The sequence below is a fragment of the Oenanthe melanoleuca genome, chromosome 21 (assembly GCF_029582105.1).
Source record: "Oenanthe melanoleuca isolate GR-GAL-2019-014 chromosome 21, OMel1.0, whole genome shotgun sequence".
Taxonomy (NCBI): domain Eukaryota; kingdom Metazoa; phylum Chordata; class Aves; order Passeriformes; family Muscicapidae; genus Oenanthe; species Oenanthe melanoleuca.
In genome coordinates, this window is record NC_079354.1 from 6,493,902 (window position 1) to 6,507,323 (window position 13,422).

General features: G+C 55.0%; 1 protein-coding gene across 4 annotated transcripts in view; it reads right to left on the reverse strand.

The window, feature by feature from the left end:
* The window catches only part of SAMD11 (sterile alpha motif domain containing 11), an 86,435-nt gene extending 76,644 nt beyond the window's left edge, over window positions 1–9,791 (reverse strand). Inside the window, exons 1-3 of one of the 4 annotated variants that reach the window (XM_056508078.1) lie at window positions 9,681–9,791; window positions 8,256–9,058; window positions 6,963–7,054 (exon numbers count right to left, since the gene is read on the reverse strand). In XM_056508078.1, coding sequence (XP_056364053.1) covers window positions 6,963–7,054; window positions 8,256–9,042 — 879 coding nt within the window. In that variant the 5' untranslated portion in view covers window positions 9,043–9,058; window positions 9,681–9,791. Of the gene's footprint in view, window positions 1–6,962; window positions 7,055–7,426; window positions 7,564–7,643; window positions 7,663–8,255; window positions 9,059–9,680 lie in introns of those variants that run through there. The other 3 variants (XM_056508079.1, XM_056508081.1, XM_056508080.1) reach the window with 3 other exon arrangements.
* Window positions 9,792–13,422: the final 3,631 nt, after the last annotated feature.

The following is a 13,422-nucleotide window of genomic DNA, read 5'->3' on the forward strand; positions in this document are numbered from 1 at the left end:
GGGCAGGGAGAGGCTGAGCAGGAGGGTGGGATCAGCCCCGAGGGAGCAGCACAGCCCCAGACTGATAAAAACACAACCCAGGGCAGGCAGCTCTGGCTCCTCAAAGGGAACACACAACTTTCCTGCCCAAGTCAGCTGCAGTCCTTTAAAATCCCAGAAATCAATCCCAGAAATCAATCCCAGCTCTGAACTGGGCACCAGCTCCAAGCAAACACAACTGCAGTTCTGTCACCACAAACATTGCAGCTTCTGGATTTTCTGCCCTCTGGCTCTTCCACCACCAAAAGCTCTGAAGGTTTTCTGCTTCCCAGGTGTCTGGAATTGCCATCCCAGCCCTGGCTGGTGGCAGGGATGTCACCCCAGGGTGACACTGCCTCCCCTGACCAGGCTGGCTGCTGAATGCTGCTCTGAGCTCCCTCCCAGCTGGAGATGGAGAGGATTAAAGAACCTGCTCTGCACAGGGATTGCAGCTTTCCTGACATCTGAAAATGAGGGATTTGATGTGCAGCAATATTTCTGTGCAGCTAATCAAAAAACAGGGCAAATTTGGGCTTAATGGCCTTCCCAGATCCTGTAGCTTTGTATCCATGTGCAAAATTAGGTAAAAAATACAATTTTCCCATGGACTAGAGGCAAAATAAATGAGCAAGAACCTTTCAGTGCTCGGGAATTCCCTCCATTCATCCCTCCTCATCCTCAGACACTGCTACAAGAAAACCCCTTATCAGATTTCTGACCCAGGGGAATGTGTAATTTCCTCCCTGTCCTCGCTGCTTTGGCTGAAATAAGAGCCAAAAACAACAGGAAGGAAATGCAGAGCTCAGGCAGAGCAGGGGTGTGCACAGACACCTCCAGCAGAGCTGCTCTGGGTTATCCACAGCTGCACCTGACCCTGCAGCATCCTTCAGGAGGAAAACACAAATTTGGGACCCAGGGGCTGTAATGAGTGCTCCAGCAGCAGGACTGAGGGAGGGAAGCATGTGCTGAGCCCTGAAATGGTGAGAATGGGGAATTCTCCAGCTGGAAGTGAAGATGATGCATTTCAGTAGAGGGGAGAACGGAGGGAAGATGCCAAACACAAGTTCTGAGTAGTAAAACATTTTCCAGATAAAGGGAATAGTGTGGGCATAGGAGAAACACGGCAGGACAATGTATAAGAGGGGGGGAAGGAAATACAAACAAACCCCACAAAAGCAAATAAATTAGGTAGAAAACAAAGATACAGAGAGCAAACAGAGTGATTTTTTATGTGTATTATTTTGGCCACGCAATAATTAAATGAAAACAAGGGGGATTTTTTTTTCCCAAAGTCCATGGCCAATCCTAAAATCCCAGACTGGTTTGGCTTGGGAGGAACCTTAAATTCCACCCCTGCCATGGCAGAGACCCCAGTGTCCAGCAGGTCCCCAGCAGGAAACTGCTCTGTGCTCTCCTGTCCCAAACTGAACCAGGACAAGCACTGTGACAAGTTCCCATCCCTGCAGCCCTGACCTGGTTGCTAGTTCTAAATCAAGGGAGTTTATGAGGGATCTCACCTGCTGCTGGTCACCCTTTGCCTTTGCCAGCAGGCTCCAAAGGAGCCCCACTCCCTCTGAGCCAGGCCAGCGAGTTTGGACACAGAGCAGTGCAAATTAAAACCAGGTGTCTGTGCCCTGAAGCACCAGAGACAGCCCTAAGCAGTTTAATGACATCTCTAAATAATTCTGACAGCAAAATTACTTCTCCTGTGTCACCTTTACACTGCCCTTGACACGGTGCTAACGAGATGATGCTGCTTGCCCCACTTCCCTACATTTATTTGTCTGTCTCTCCTCACTTTCTTCTCCTCAGAGCAGCAGGATTCCAGCAGCAGGCAGCAGTGCTGCCCATTTCCTGGGTCAGGCTTGCCCCCACAGGGGCTGAGGGCTCAGAAATTGCCTTTTGCTACAGAGGATTCCAGGGAATCAGCCCCATGCTGGCTGTGGGATCAGGAATCCCCTCTTAGAGCACCCCAGGAGAAGATCTGCTCTCTCCACACAGAACCTTCACACACCAAGCCCAGTACGAATTTTCCCTCCCTTTTTCCAGGCAGGTTTCCTGCCTGGTCTGCAGGAGCACTGACCCCACACACAGCTCCTCCTCTGCCCTCCCATCACACCAGACCTTCTGCCTCCATTGTCTCCTCCTGCTCCTGGAAGAGCAGAAATCCTCACCCCAGCTCCTGCACAAGGCCAAACCTCACCCCCCTGGAGCTCCTTCAAGCCCCCTCCAAGATAAATTTATTTTCTTAAGCCACAGCTGCTTCTACATCTCCACTGCTCACTCACAAGCCTGCAATCCAATTAATATTTTCCTTTCCAGAGGGTATTTAATAATCCACAAAATTAAATCCTTCGGCATTGTGCTGGCACTCTCAGTGCCATTGATCTGGGTTTGCTTTCCCTCTGTACAGAACAATAACTGCTCCTTTTCCTGGGGCAGCACCACCCTCCAGCCCCTGACAGGAGCAGAGTTTGCACCACCAGCAACAACTCAAACACCCAGAGCACTCCAGAGCTCCTCTCCAGCCACGCTGATTCCCATTCCCAGCTGTTTGCCCCTGAAAATCCCCTTCTGGAAGCTCTCTCTGACCCCCAGGGGTTTTAGGGGCTTTTCTGTGACAGCAGCAGCACAGAGGTGCCCACTGCCCTCAGAGCAGGAACCCTGAGAGATGATCCCACACTCAGCATCCCTGCTCAGCCCTGGATGGGCTCTGGGAACTTCTCACCCCATTTCAGAGCAGGGTTCACCTCATCCCCAGTTCCTCCATAAAGCTGAAATCTGGCAGAGTTTGAATCAACTGCTGTTAAGAATTCAAGTTGAACTTGCAAGACTGCAGTGCAACACAGGTTAACATCCACCTGGGCCAAATAATTTAAAAAAACAAAACAGAACCCAAAAAAAACCCTCACAAACAAACAAACAAAAGCCCATTTATCTCCAAAACCTCCAACAAACACTAACCTGGACTAAAATGTGCTGGACTAAAAGCAACAAGTCAAATCAGCATGAAACCACAAATAAAAATCAACAGACTGTGCCCAAGACCTTGGGGGGATTTGGAGGTTTATAAGTCTGCTTTACAGAGGGGCTTTTTCCACATTCATGAGGCAGCCCCGAGGGACACAAAGGCAAAGTTATGAAAACAGTCCCCTGCACACAAACCCCAACATTCCCCAGCTCCATCCCTGAGCCCAAGGCAGCTGAGAGGAACCTAAATCTAATCTATTCAGTTAACAGTGAAATTTCAGAATTAATCCTGCTTCTGCAGCCAAGGAAATCCTCCAGCAGGCAAAGTCCTTTTACCATGGGAAAGTTCTCCTGGAACACTCGTGCCCAATGTGGGAGATTCCCTTTTGGTCAAAGCCTCTGAATTTGGATCCCACCACGCTCAGTAGCCCAAGGACCTCCTTTCCTTGCCCAGGTGCTGCTCTGCTCCTGGCTCTCCCAAACTGTGGAGCAGCCAGGAGGGGAACACAGGGAAGGACAGAAGGGAGATGTACCCAGAGCCCAGCACCTGAGTGACACAAAGCCACTCTCTGGTGACACAGAGCTGCCTTCCACCCCTGCACCCAAAACTGGGACCAGGAAAAGGCTCAGAAACCTCAGGGCTAAACAACAGATTTTGCTCATTACTGGCATTTTTGAAGTTAACAGCAGACAGCTCCTCTCCCCATCCCTGACAAAGTCTTGGACTGACGCCTGAACCTCAGGGCAGCACAGGAAAACAACAACCACGATGACGAAAAGCAAAAAGCAGCAAATAAAAGGAATCACATATAAATCAAACCAAGAGCAAAACACAGCCCCAGCAAGTAAATGAATTCCCATTGTCAGTGCCCCAGCCCCGCACACCCACCCTGGGTCTCTGCATGTGATGGACATGGGGCAAAACCCAAACAGCATTTATTGCTCTCTTTGTTTTGCTTTGTTTGAATGTGGCCATATCACAACAGCTTTGGGGAAATGGGTCTTTCCTTCTCTACCTGTGCCCCAAACCCTGAACCCCATAAGGACCATCACTCAAACAGACACCCTGTCCAAGAAAGGATGGGGAAAGAGGATGAGGAGCAGCCAATCCCCAGCCTTAACTCCCTTCCAGAGGCAGCACTATGAGAATGGAAACACAGCAAGGGTCACACTGTGTCTGGTAAGGGAAACAATCACGTGAATCACTTCCACTGCTCTGCATGTGTGATGCTGGGCTTCACAGATCTGAGGGGCTTCTGCTCATCAGTAAGGGTTCCAGAGCTGCTCTCCCTTCCTCTGTGAGGGCACAAAGCCCAGGGGCAGAGCCTGCTTACCCACAGCTGTGCCCACATCCCTCAGCCCTTCCCACATCCCAGCACACACGGGAGGGAGGGAGGGATCCATGGTTGGATGATAGATGGATGGGGTAGGGATGGATGGATGATGGATGGATAGATGGATGGACGGACAGGGTAGGGATGGATGGATGGATGGATGGATGGATGACGGATGGATGGATGGATGGATGGATGACGGATGGATGGATGGATGGATGGACGGATGGATGACGGATGGATGGATGGATGGATGGATGGATGGATGCAGGGACGGAGGGATGGACGGATGGATGCACAGCCAGCCCCGGCGGGGGGGCAGCCCGGGGGCGGAGGCGCCGGCGGGGCCGCTCCCCCGGGCCGGGCAGGAAACCGGCGGTCGGTGGCGGAGCGGCAGCGGCGCCGGCCCCGTCTGCAGCTGCGGCGGGCGAGCGGCGGCGGGGGGCGGGCGCCGAGCCCCGGCCCCTCCGGGACACGGGCGGGGGAGCGGCGCCAGCGGCGGCCGGGGGCACCGGGGGGAGCGGGGAGGGGGCGATGCCAGCCCGGGGGCGATGCCAGCAATGCTCGCTGCAATCTCCTCTCCAGACCGACCCCTCCTCTCTCCCCCGCGCACACGGAGCCCCCGGCGCTGCCGCTCGGGGCTGGCAGGGGACACGCTGGGGTCACCGTGCCCGCAGGCACGGCCGCACTCTGCCCTCGCAGCCTGGTGCCTGCAGACATGCAGACCCCTAAAGGCTGCTTTGCCCCCTTCCAGAGGCACTGCTGGAGTGTCCCTGGCCTGTTCCCGCTGTCCAAAGACTGGTTTCAGAGCAGACAGGATCAGCTCCCCATCTCCACACCCCCATCGACCACACAAGCACCAGGCATTGCAAGTCTCTGTCATCTGCACTATAAAATATAAAACATTTCTACTTTTGAGGGGAAGCAGCCCTTGGATCTCAGCGGTGCTCGCATGGACAATCACTAAATGGGGAAATATAAACCGTGCCCAATTCCTAATCCTCCTCCTGGTGCCACTGCTCTGGATGTGCAGTGCATGCAGCTACCACAAAGCACTACAGAAAGACTTCAGGTTCAAAATGTGGAACTGTCCTTTGGTCAGGGACATGCACTAATTACAGCACAGAAAGTGCAGGGAGCATTGACAAACACAGCTCTGACAGAAGTGCTCACTGGGCTCTGGCCTTGCTGTGCCAATTCTGACATCCAAACCCCCCTTCCCTGCTGGGGAAGCAGCGGGAGCCAAGTCCAGAAAGATTTATTCCTCCTTTCCCAAAACACCACCGACCTCTTTTTCCCTCTGTACTTTCCAACCCTGGCTCTCAAAGCCTCTACCAGACACTGGTTTCATGCAGAGCTGTCTTCCCATCTGGAAATGCACCTACCCCTGCACAACCCCTGAAAATCCTGCTGCTAGAATTTTGGCTCTGAGGCACACAGCTGGCAACCAAAGCACTGACAAACCTCCCAGCTGGAGAAAGTTGCTCCCACCACATCACACCTTGTCCCACAAACTGCAGGAGCTGGGAAGGGCCAGGTTTGTGCACACCTGGTGTCAAATGCCAGGCAAAGCTGTGGGGTGGCTGGTGTCACAGGACACATCTCCCCATTAATTTCGGGAATTGTTGATTATTGCCCCTTCCCAGGGGGACGTGGGGATGTGTGACACAGCCATGCAGGCACAGACACCACACAGGAAGGACTGCAACTCACAGCTGCCATTCCCAGTCACAGAGACACTGCATGTGAACACAGATTATCTGCTCGAGCCCAAGCAAGCAACAAAACCAAAAACTGTTGATTTCCAGCAGATAAAAGCACATTCATTTCTGCCTGTATCTGTTTCCACAGCGCTACTGGGCAATGTTTTAAGTCATTGCTGTTCTTTCAAACCAAGAGCTGCTTCAGTTCCCCAAACCAATAGCTCTGCCCTCCCAGTCAGATGTTATTTTTTATGGTTATTTTTACACAGGATGAACCGTTTTAAGGCCTTACTTTACTACGATTTCAGTCGCCTTTTATTTATAGCATCAACATCTTTTCCACAAAAATGTTGAGACATTTTGGGAGTCTCAGGATAAAAGCAAGAATACACAAGGAACCCAGCAGCTGGGAAGGAAGGATCTATAAAAGCCATAACAGATCTACAGCATGAACGACGCTCAAGTTGTAACATTTGAATTGTTCCTCATGCAGTTCACCTCACCCATGGTTTGTAAACTGTGGCTGCTCTGACTCTAACACGTGGGTGCAATTACATTTCCCTTCTGCTTTATTTAGCTGCTTTCACACCTCTGCACAATGCACAGAAACGAAGGGGTGGGAATAAGGAAGAGGCTCCTCAATGATTTGCCTCTGCGCACACACAGCTCCCCCCGAAAACCAAAAAATCCACCGAGTGCTGCTTCCTTCAGGTCAAACCCTGCTCTTCCCGTCTGCTCTGCTTCCAAGCTCCTCTCTGCCCACCTCTAACACTGCTGGAACCCTCACAGTGCAGGCAGGCTCTGGCAGCCTCCGTGACCCTCAGACATCACGGTTCCACGAGCACCGAAGAAAAGGATTTTTTTTTTTTTTAAGGTAAGGAGGCAGAGGAGAGGGAAGATGTCTTAACTAAAGCACATAGTTTAACAATAATCTTACCACTGGAGACGAAATTCGACACCCAGGGCAATCACAGATTGGAGGATGTACCTGTAAGATTCCTTTGGACATAAGAGTCTTCAAACTTTTCCCTATATGCCGAAGAGAAGAAAAAGGAGAAGAAGAAGAAAAAGAAATCAGCACGTTTATAAAAGGAAAGTATTCAGGGACCCGGGGAGGGGGAGCCACGCGTCTGCTTCTATATAAACAGCCCTCCCCTTGCCTGCCTGGCAGCACCCATCCCCGCCTGCAGCCAACTTTGTGCCCCGCGGGTCCCTGCGGAGGGGCAGCCGGGCACGGCCCCCGCAGCCCAGCCCAGCCCAGCCCGGCCCAGTTCAGCCCAGCCCAGCGCAGTTCAGCTCAGCTCAGCCCAGCCCGGGCTCGGTGCCGCCGCAGCCCCAGCCCCGGGGAGCCCCCGCACCGGGCACGGCCCCGGGCAGCTCCGGCCGCTGCTCCTGACTCACCCCAGAGCAACTGAGGCTTCCCGAAGGCAGCAGGAACCCGGCCATGAAAGAAACGGGGGCGATGCGACAATTAGCGCTGCCCCGCTCCCCGGCGATCAATAGCCCCAGAGAGGTGTCAGCCACCTCCTAATCGCTGCTCAGCCCCCCGGGCTGACCCCTCCAGCCCTCAGCTCATCCCGCGCCGCCCGGGCTGTGCCCCCCCGGCCCCGCTCTCCACCTGCCGCCCGCAGCAGCAGCAGCTCCGCCGCGGAGCCGCGACTGCGGCGCCGGCTCGGGCGGGGAGGGGAGGGAGGGAGGCAGGGCAGAGGCGCCCGTCAGCAGCCGCCGGCGCCGCGGAGGTCCCGCACCACCCAGCTGCGAGGGGAACACCCCCTCCGCCCCGCCCGCCGCCCCGCCGGTGCCTGGCCCGGCCGCGCTGCCGCTCCCCGCGGCGCCGCGGAGCCACCGCCACCAACACCGGCACCGCCGGCACGGCTCGCTCGGGCGGGCGAACACCCCCAGCACCCCGACAGCCCCGGGGTCCGCACCCCGCCACCCGCCCGAGCCGCGTCAAACTTCTCTCCAGCGGAGAGCAGCCCCCCAAATTCTCCCCCCAAATATCCCACCCACACTTCGCCCCGCTTTCCCAAAAACCCTCCTCCCCAAAGTCAAGCGTTCCCAAATGGCTCGGAAAAGTTCGGCGGGAGCGGGGATCCGGCAGAGAGCGGCCGGGGGTGCGAGGGGAGGGGGCTCGGCCGGGGGGAAGGGGCTCGGCTCTCCCGAGCTCGGGGCGAGAGGGAGGATGCTGAGGAGGAGCGGGGACCCCGCACACAGAGAGCGCTGCCTGTACCTTTGTGCCTGATGCTGCGCTTCCAGTCCTTGGCCGTCTCTCTGCCGCTGACAAACTGGAACTCGTTGGGGGTGAGCCACTCTCCCCGGTACCGGATAGAGGGTCCTTTGCTCCCTTGGCACAACTTATTGATGTAGAGCAGCGCCTTGTTCTCCCCGCACTCCACCTCGATGCAAGGCTCTCCGTTGTCAAAGAAGGGCTGGAAATCCGGGATGGAGGAAAACCTCTCCAGCATCAGGTCCTCGGGGAGGTGGTGGGGGTGGTGCGGGTGGGGGTGGTGGGGCTCGTGGAAGCCCAGGTACGCGCGGTGGGCGAAGATCTGCTCGTAAGCCGGCGGGTGCGGGGTGACCACCGGGATGGCAGCGGCGGCCAGAGGCGCGAGGTAGTCAGGTAAGGTTTCCATGGGCTGGTTAAAAGCTGCCAGGGCCATCTCTTCCCTGTCAAGTCGCTCCTTCTTGATAGCAGGCATGGTGCCGCCGCGCTCCCCGTGCGCCCTCGTCTCTCCAAAGCACAGCGGCTCCAATGTCTCCGGTTCAAGTTGCCCTCGCTCTGGCTGGAGTTTGGCTGAAATGCGCCAGCAGCAGCAGCAGCAGCAGCACAAGCACCTTTGGCGCTCGGGTGCCGGAGGTGGCTGGTATCCCCCGGAGCAGCCCGCTAACAAATCTCCTGGGCTGGCTCCCCAGCAGAGCTGTCTGGGATCCCTCTCCCACGGAGATCCTAATGTACCGTAGACCCGGGAGCTGCTGTGTGGCTCGCAGATCTGCCCCTCCGGACTAATACCTGACATCTCGGAGAGGTCTCTGCTGCCGTAGACATTATTTTGGTTTAAGGAGAAGAAAAAAAAAAAAAAAAAAGAAAAAAAGAAAAAAAGAAAAAAAGCGTATTGATTCCCCTAGATCAACCCACCTTCTCGCCAGGCTGGAGAGGGTTCCCCGCCGCCCAGCCAGCCCCCTTTCACCCTGCCCCCCTGCTTCCTTTAAACTGACACCTGGTTTATTTATTTATATGCAATAATTAAAATTAAACGCTGCGCCCCCGCCGCCGCTCCGCGACCCCTCCCCGCCCCGCCGGCGCCCGCCGGGAGGACGGAGCCGCGGCCGCTGCCGGCTCTGCCCGCGGGGCTCCAGACACCCGGGCGGCGGCGAACTTTCCCCGGGGCCGCCCACCTCCACCTGCAGACTCGCCCCGCTCCCACCGAAGCCTTTATGATCCCCGCCTGTTGGGTTTTAATCCCCGCTGCTGAGGGAAATTTTAATCAGCGCGGCGTTACGCTGCTTATCCCTCTGTGTGTATCTATCTATCTGTCTATAAATACAAACACGTTACACGCGCACAGACACACGGACATCTAGAGTGCCATCCCCGCCGGCTCTGCGCTCCCCGCGCCGCCCCCGCCGCCCCCAGCGCCCCCGGGCCGGGACAGACACGGATTGATCGGTGCTCAGAAGTCACCGCACAGTTCGGAGACTCCGACCAAACAAGATTTCCCTCCGCCGCCGCCGCCGCCGCCGCTTCTCTAACTTGGCCCATTTAAACAGCGGAGGCGCTGGGAAGCGCCGCGCCGGCGGCGGCGAGGGGGTGAGCGACGGACGGCGGGGCAGCGCCGGCTGCTGCCGCCCGGGAGGGACCGGGGACACCGGAGACACCGGGGACACCGGGGGGACACGGCCCAGCCCCGCTGCTGCCGCCCGGGAGGGACCGGGAGGACCGGGAACATCCGGGGGTACACGGCCCAGCCCCGCTGCTGCCACCCCTCTGCACCCCCGCGCAGGATGCTCGGTGTCCCTGGCGGTTGGGACCTGGCTCCATCCCTTTTCCATGTGGGGATGGATGGATGATGGACGGAAGGATGGATGGATGGTGGATGGATGATGGACGGATGGACGGATGGATGGTGGATGGATGATGGATGGATGGATGGAAGGATGGATGGATGGTGAATGGATGGATGGACGGATGGATGGATGGTGGATGGATGATGGACGGATGGTGGATGGATGATGGATGGATGGATGGTGGATGGATGATGGATGGATGGAAGGATGGATGGATGGTGGATGGATGGACGGATGGATGGATGGTGGATGGATGATGGATGGATGGATGGATGGAAGGATGGATGGATGGTGGATGGAGGATGGACGGATGGATGGATGGTGGATGGAGGATGGATGGAAGGATGGATGGATGGTGGATGGATGGATGGAAGGATGGATGGATGGATGGATGGATGGACGGATGGATGGATGGTGGATGGAGGATGGATGGATGGATGGATGGATGGATGGATGGATGGATGGATGCAGCAAGGCTTAGGACACACGGGGTGAATTTGTTCTCCATCACAAGCTGTGGCAGACACGAGGTCTGTGTGGAACTGCCTCAAGAGGACAAGGCAGCCCAAAATGAAGTTGTGTGGTTGTTACAGGGCTGTGTCACCTCAACAAGATAGAGTTCCCTGCCTTTGGATGCTAAAGCAGGATCAACTGGGCAGGAAGAATCCTATCCAGGAGGGCAACAAAAATAAATTATCCCCCTAAACATGGGACAAGAAATGTGGCCCACGAGTCTTTAGCAGGTGGCAGAACAGTGAGGGTTGTGTGTGAGCTCTGCCTCAGAGCTCCCAGAACAGCACAAAGTTCCCAGGCTTTGTCCCCTGAGTTGCCTTCTTGCAGATAGACCTTGCCTTCCAGACAGTGAGCAGTGGCTTTGCTGTGTGACAGCAGGGTCATTTCTGAGCAATAGCTGCCTCTGCCACTGCTCAGTTTTCTCATGATGCTACCTGACCATGATCCTTGCTCCTTGCCATTTTCTCCTCAAGGAACTCCAGCTCTGGGATCCATCTTTGCTTCTGGCTCTAATGAAGGAGGCAGATCCACAGACCCATCAAACCCTCTCATTTAGGCTTTCAGGCTTAGGCTCTTATTCTTAATGCTTCTGATTGCTCAAGATGACAGGGGAAAAATCACTTTCTATTATCACCTAATGATCCAAGGAAAATGCTTGGAAGAGGCTGTGGGAGACACAGACATTTCTGTGGCAGTCAGAGGATTCTGGATGGAGGGCAGCTGAGGGGCTGTGTGGGGAGAGGGGTCACTCAGCTCCCCAAAACCTTCACTCCTGGCACATCCAACTGCACTGGGCTCTTGAGAGCTTTGGGATCTTCTTCAGACTTCCCTTGACTCCATCTTCTTTGGAACTTGGCTTCCTGGGCCTGATTTCTTTTCACTTTCTATAAGGGAGTGGGGATTTTTTTAATCAAAGCTTCCTTCTTTTACAGAGGGTTATTACTCTTCCACCTCTGTTCCTAGTGGCAGCTCCACCTCCAAGTGCAGGGACAGCCTGGCCACAGCCTTCTCCCAAGGAAGGCTCGGTGTTTCCTCCAGGAGAGGTCACAGCAGAGCAGGACAGGAACCTTTCTGACACAGGGAAGATGTTCTGGCAGAACTCAGGGAGGTTTGTGGTGTAAGAGGCACAGTTTGAGACTGATCCCAGCAAGCCCTGGAGTCACCAACGAGTCCTGCCTGTAATGAAGAGAAGAGCTCTGGCTGGCTGGGTTCAGCAGCAGAGCCTGGAGTTGTTCAGCTCCAGCCTCTTCAATAGCAGAGCTTTTGGGATTAGTGTAAACAGATTCACCACTGGAGAGCAGATCAGAGAGCAGCAGGCAAATCCATGCACATGTGGTTAGAGGGGAGCCAGGTACACCCTGAAAGCTGCACACGGAGCAATGGAGCAGGTTTGCCAGTCTGGGGCTTGTTGTGTTTCCAGGGAGCTGCCAAAGTGAAAGCATGATTCTTAATTTGCTCACAGAGGCACTACCACAGCAAACACAGTGAATAGTGATCATTTTTCAACATTCAGTTCCCCACCTCTGGGACACATCCCCTTGGATTGAAACAAAACCTTTCTCTCAGGTCAAATGTGTCAACAACTGCGAGGAGTTACCTGAGCCAGAAAGTGTTTTCTAAGTGGAGATAATGCTTCAAGCACAGCTCTTAAACTTAAGACAGAAAGATTTTCCTCCACATCTTATCACCAGTTTCAGGGACAAATTACTTATCCTGGATATTTCTCCACTATTCAACCAATAAAAGAAGGGAAAACTTCCTAAATGTAATTTATTTACATGTGTTTCAGTAAACCTCTAACTAAGATAGGTTGTAACTGAGATTAAAGGTTCTTTGAGCTGTTTTAAAACCTCATTGCAGATTCAGGCCCTCACTGCAGATACAGGAAAGACAGGTTGAGGCTGGGAGGAGAGAGAAACCCAGCTACCTGTCAGATGAGCACCCTGAGCCCAGGAAGGGATCCAGAGCTCCTGTCCCTGCAGGATCCAGCACAGATTCCATCCACAGCTCCTGGATCCATCCACAAACCAACCCATGAACAGATTCCATCCATAATCCTCTCCCTACCAAGTCACTGCCCCTACCCAAGGACAGGGGAGGAGACCAAAGAGCCACAGCAGCCCCTCCTGAGCCCCCAGAGCCATCCCTCAGGCTCTCCCAGAGTCTTGGAGACACCAGGGCTGTGCCACAGCCAGGATTCCCTGCTTTTGTCCTTTCCTCCTTGCAGCCCAGCCCAGCCCAGCCCAGCCCAGCCCAGCTCAGCTCTGTGCTGTGTGAGCAGCAGAGTCAGGCTGGGGCTGGGGATTGCAGTAAGAGTAGCCTCAGGCCAGACTGCTTCATTAGCAGAGATATTCTGACAGCCCAGCACTCGGGGAGGGCACAGGTGCCTGTTCAGGGGAGGGAGGTTGGGAAGGAGGACTCTGGAAAGGGCTCTGCCTCTGAAAAAATGCTTTCCCAGGAACTGCTGGGCTTGTTCCCCTTTTAATCCCACTGCTACAGAACCCTGCCCTTTGCAGGAGTGGAAATGGAGCAGCATGGAACTGGGAGCTTTCCCTGCCTTTCTGGGAGGGAGTGTCCTGGTGCTGTGAGCTCACACACCAGCCAGAGCTGGAAACTGTGTGTCCCCTCCCTCAGGAAGGTGTTCTGTGTGCCCCCAAAACAGCCTGGGACAAGTGGCTGGAGAAACCCTCTCCTAACCCAGCCATGTTCACAAAATGCCTCTTTGAAATCCCCTCCCCTGCCAGCACCCAGTTCAGCTCTATAACCAATCTGGGCAGAGCAGAACTCAGAAAAACCTGGAGGGATTAAATATCTGTTGG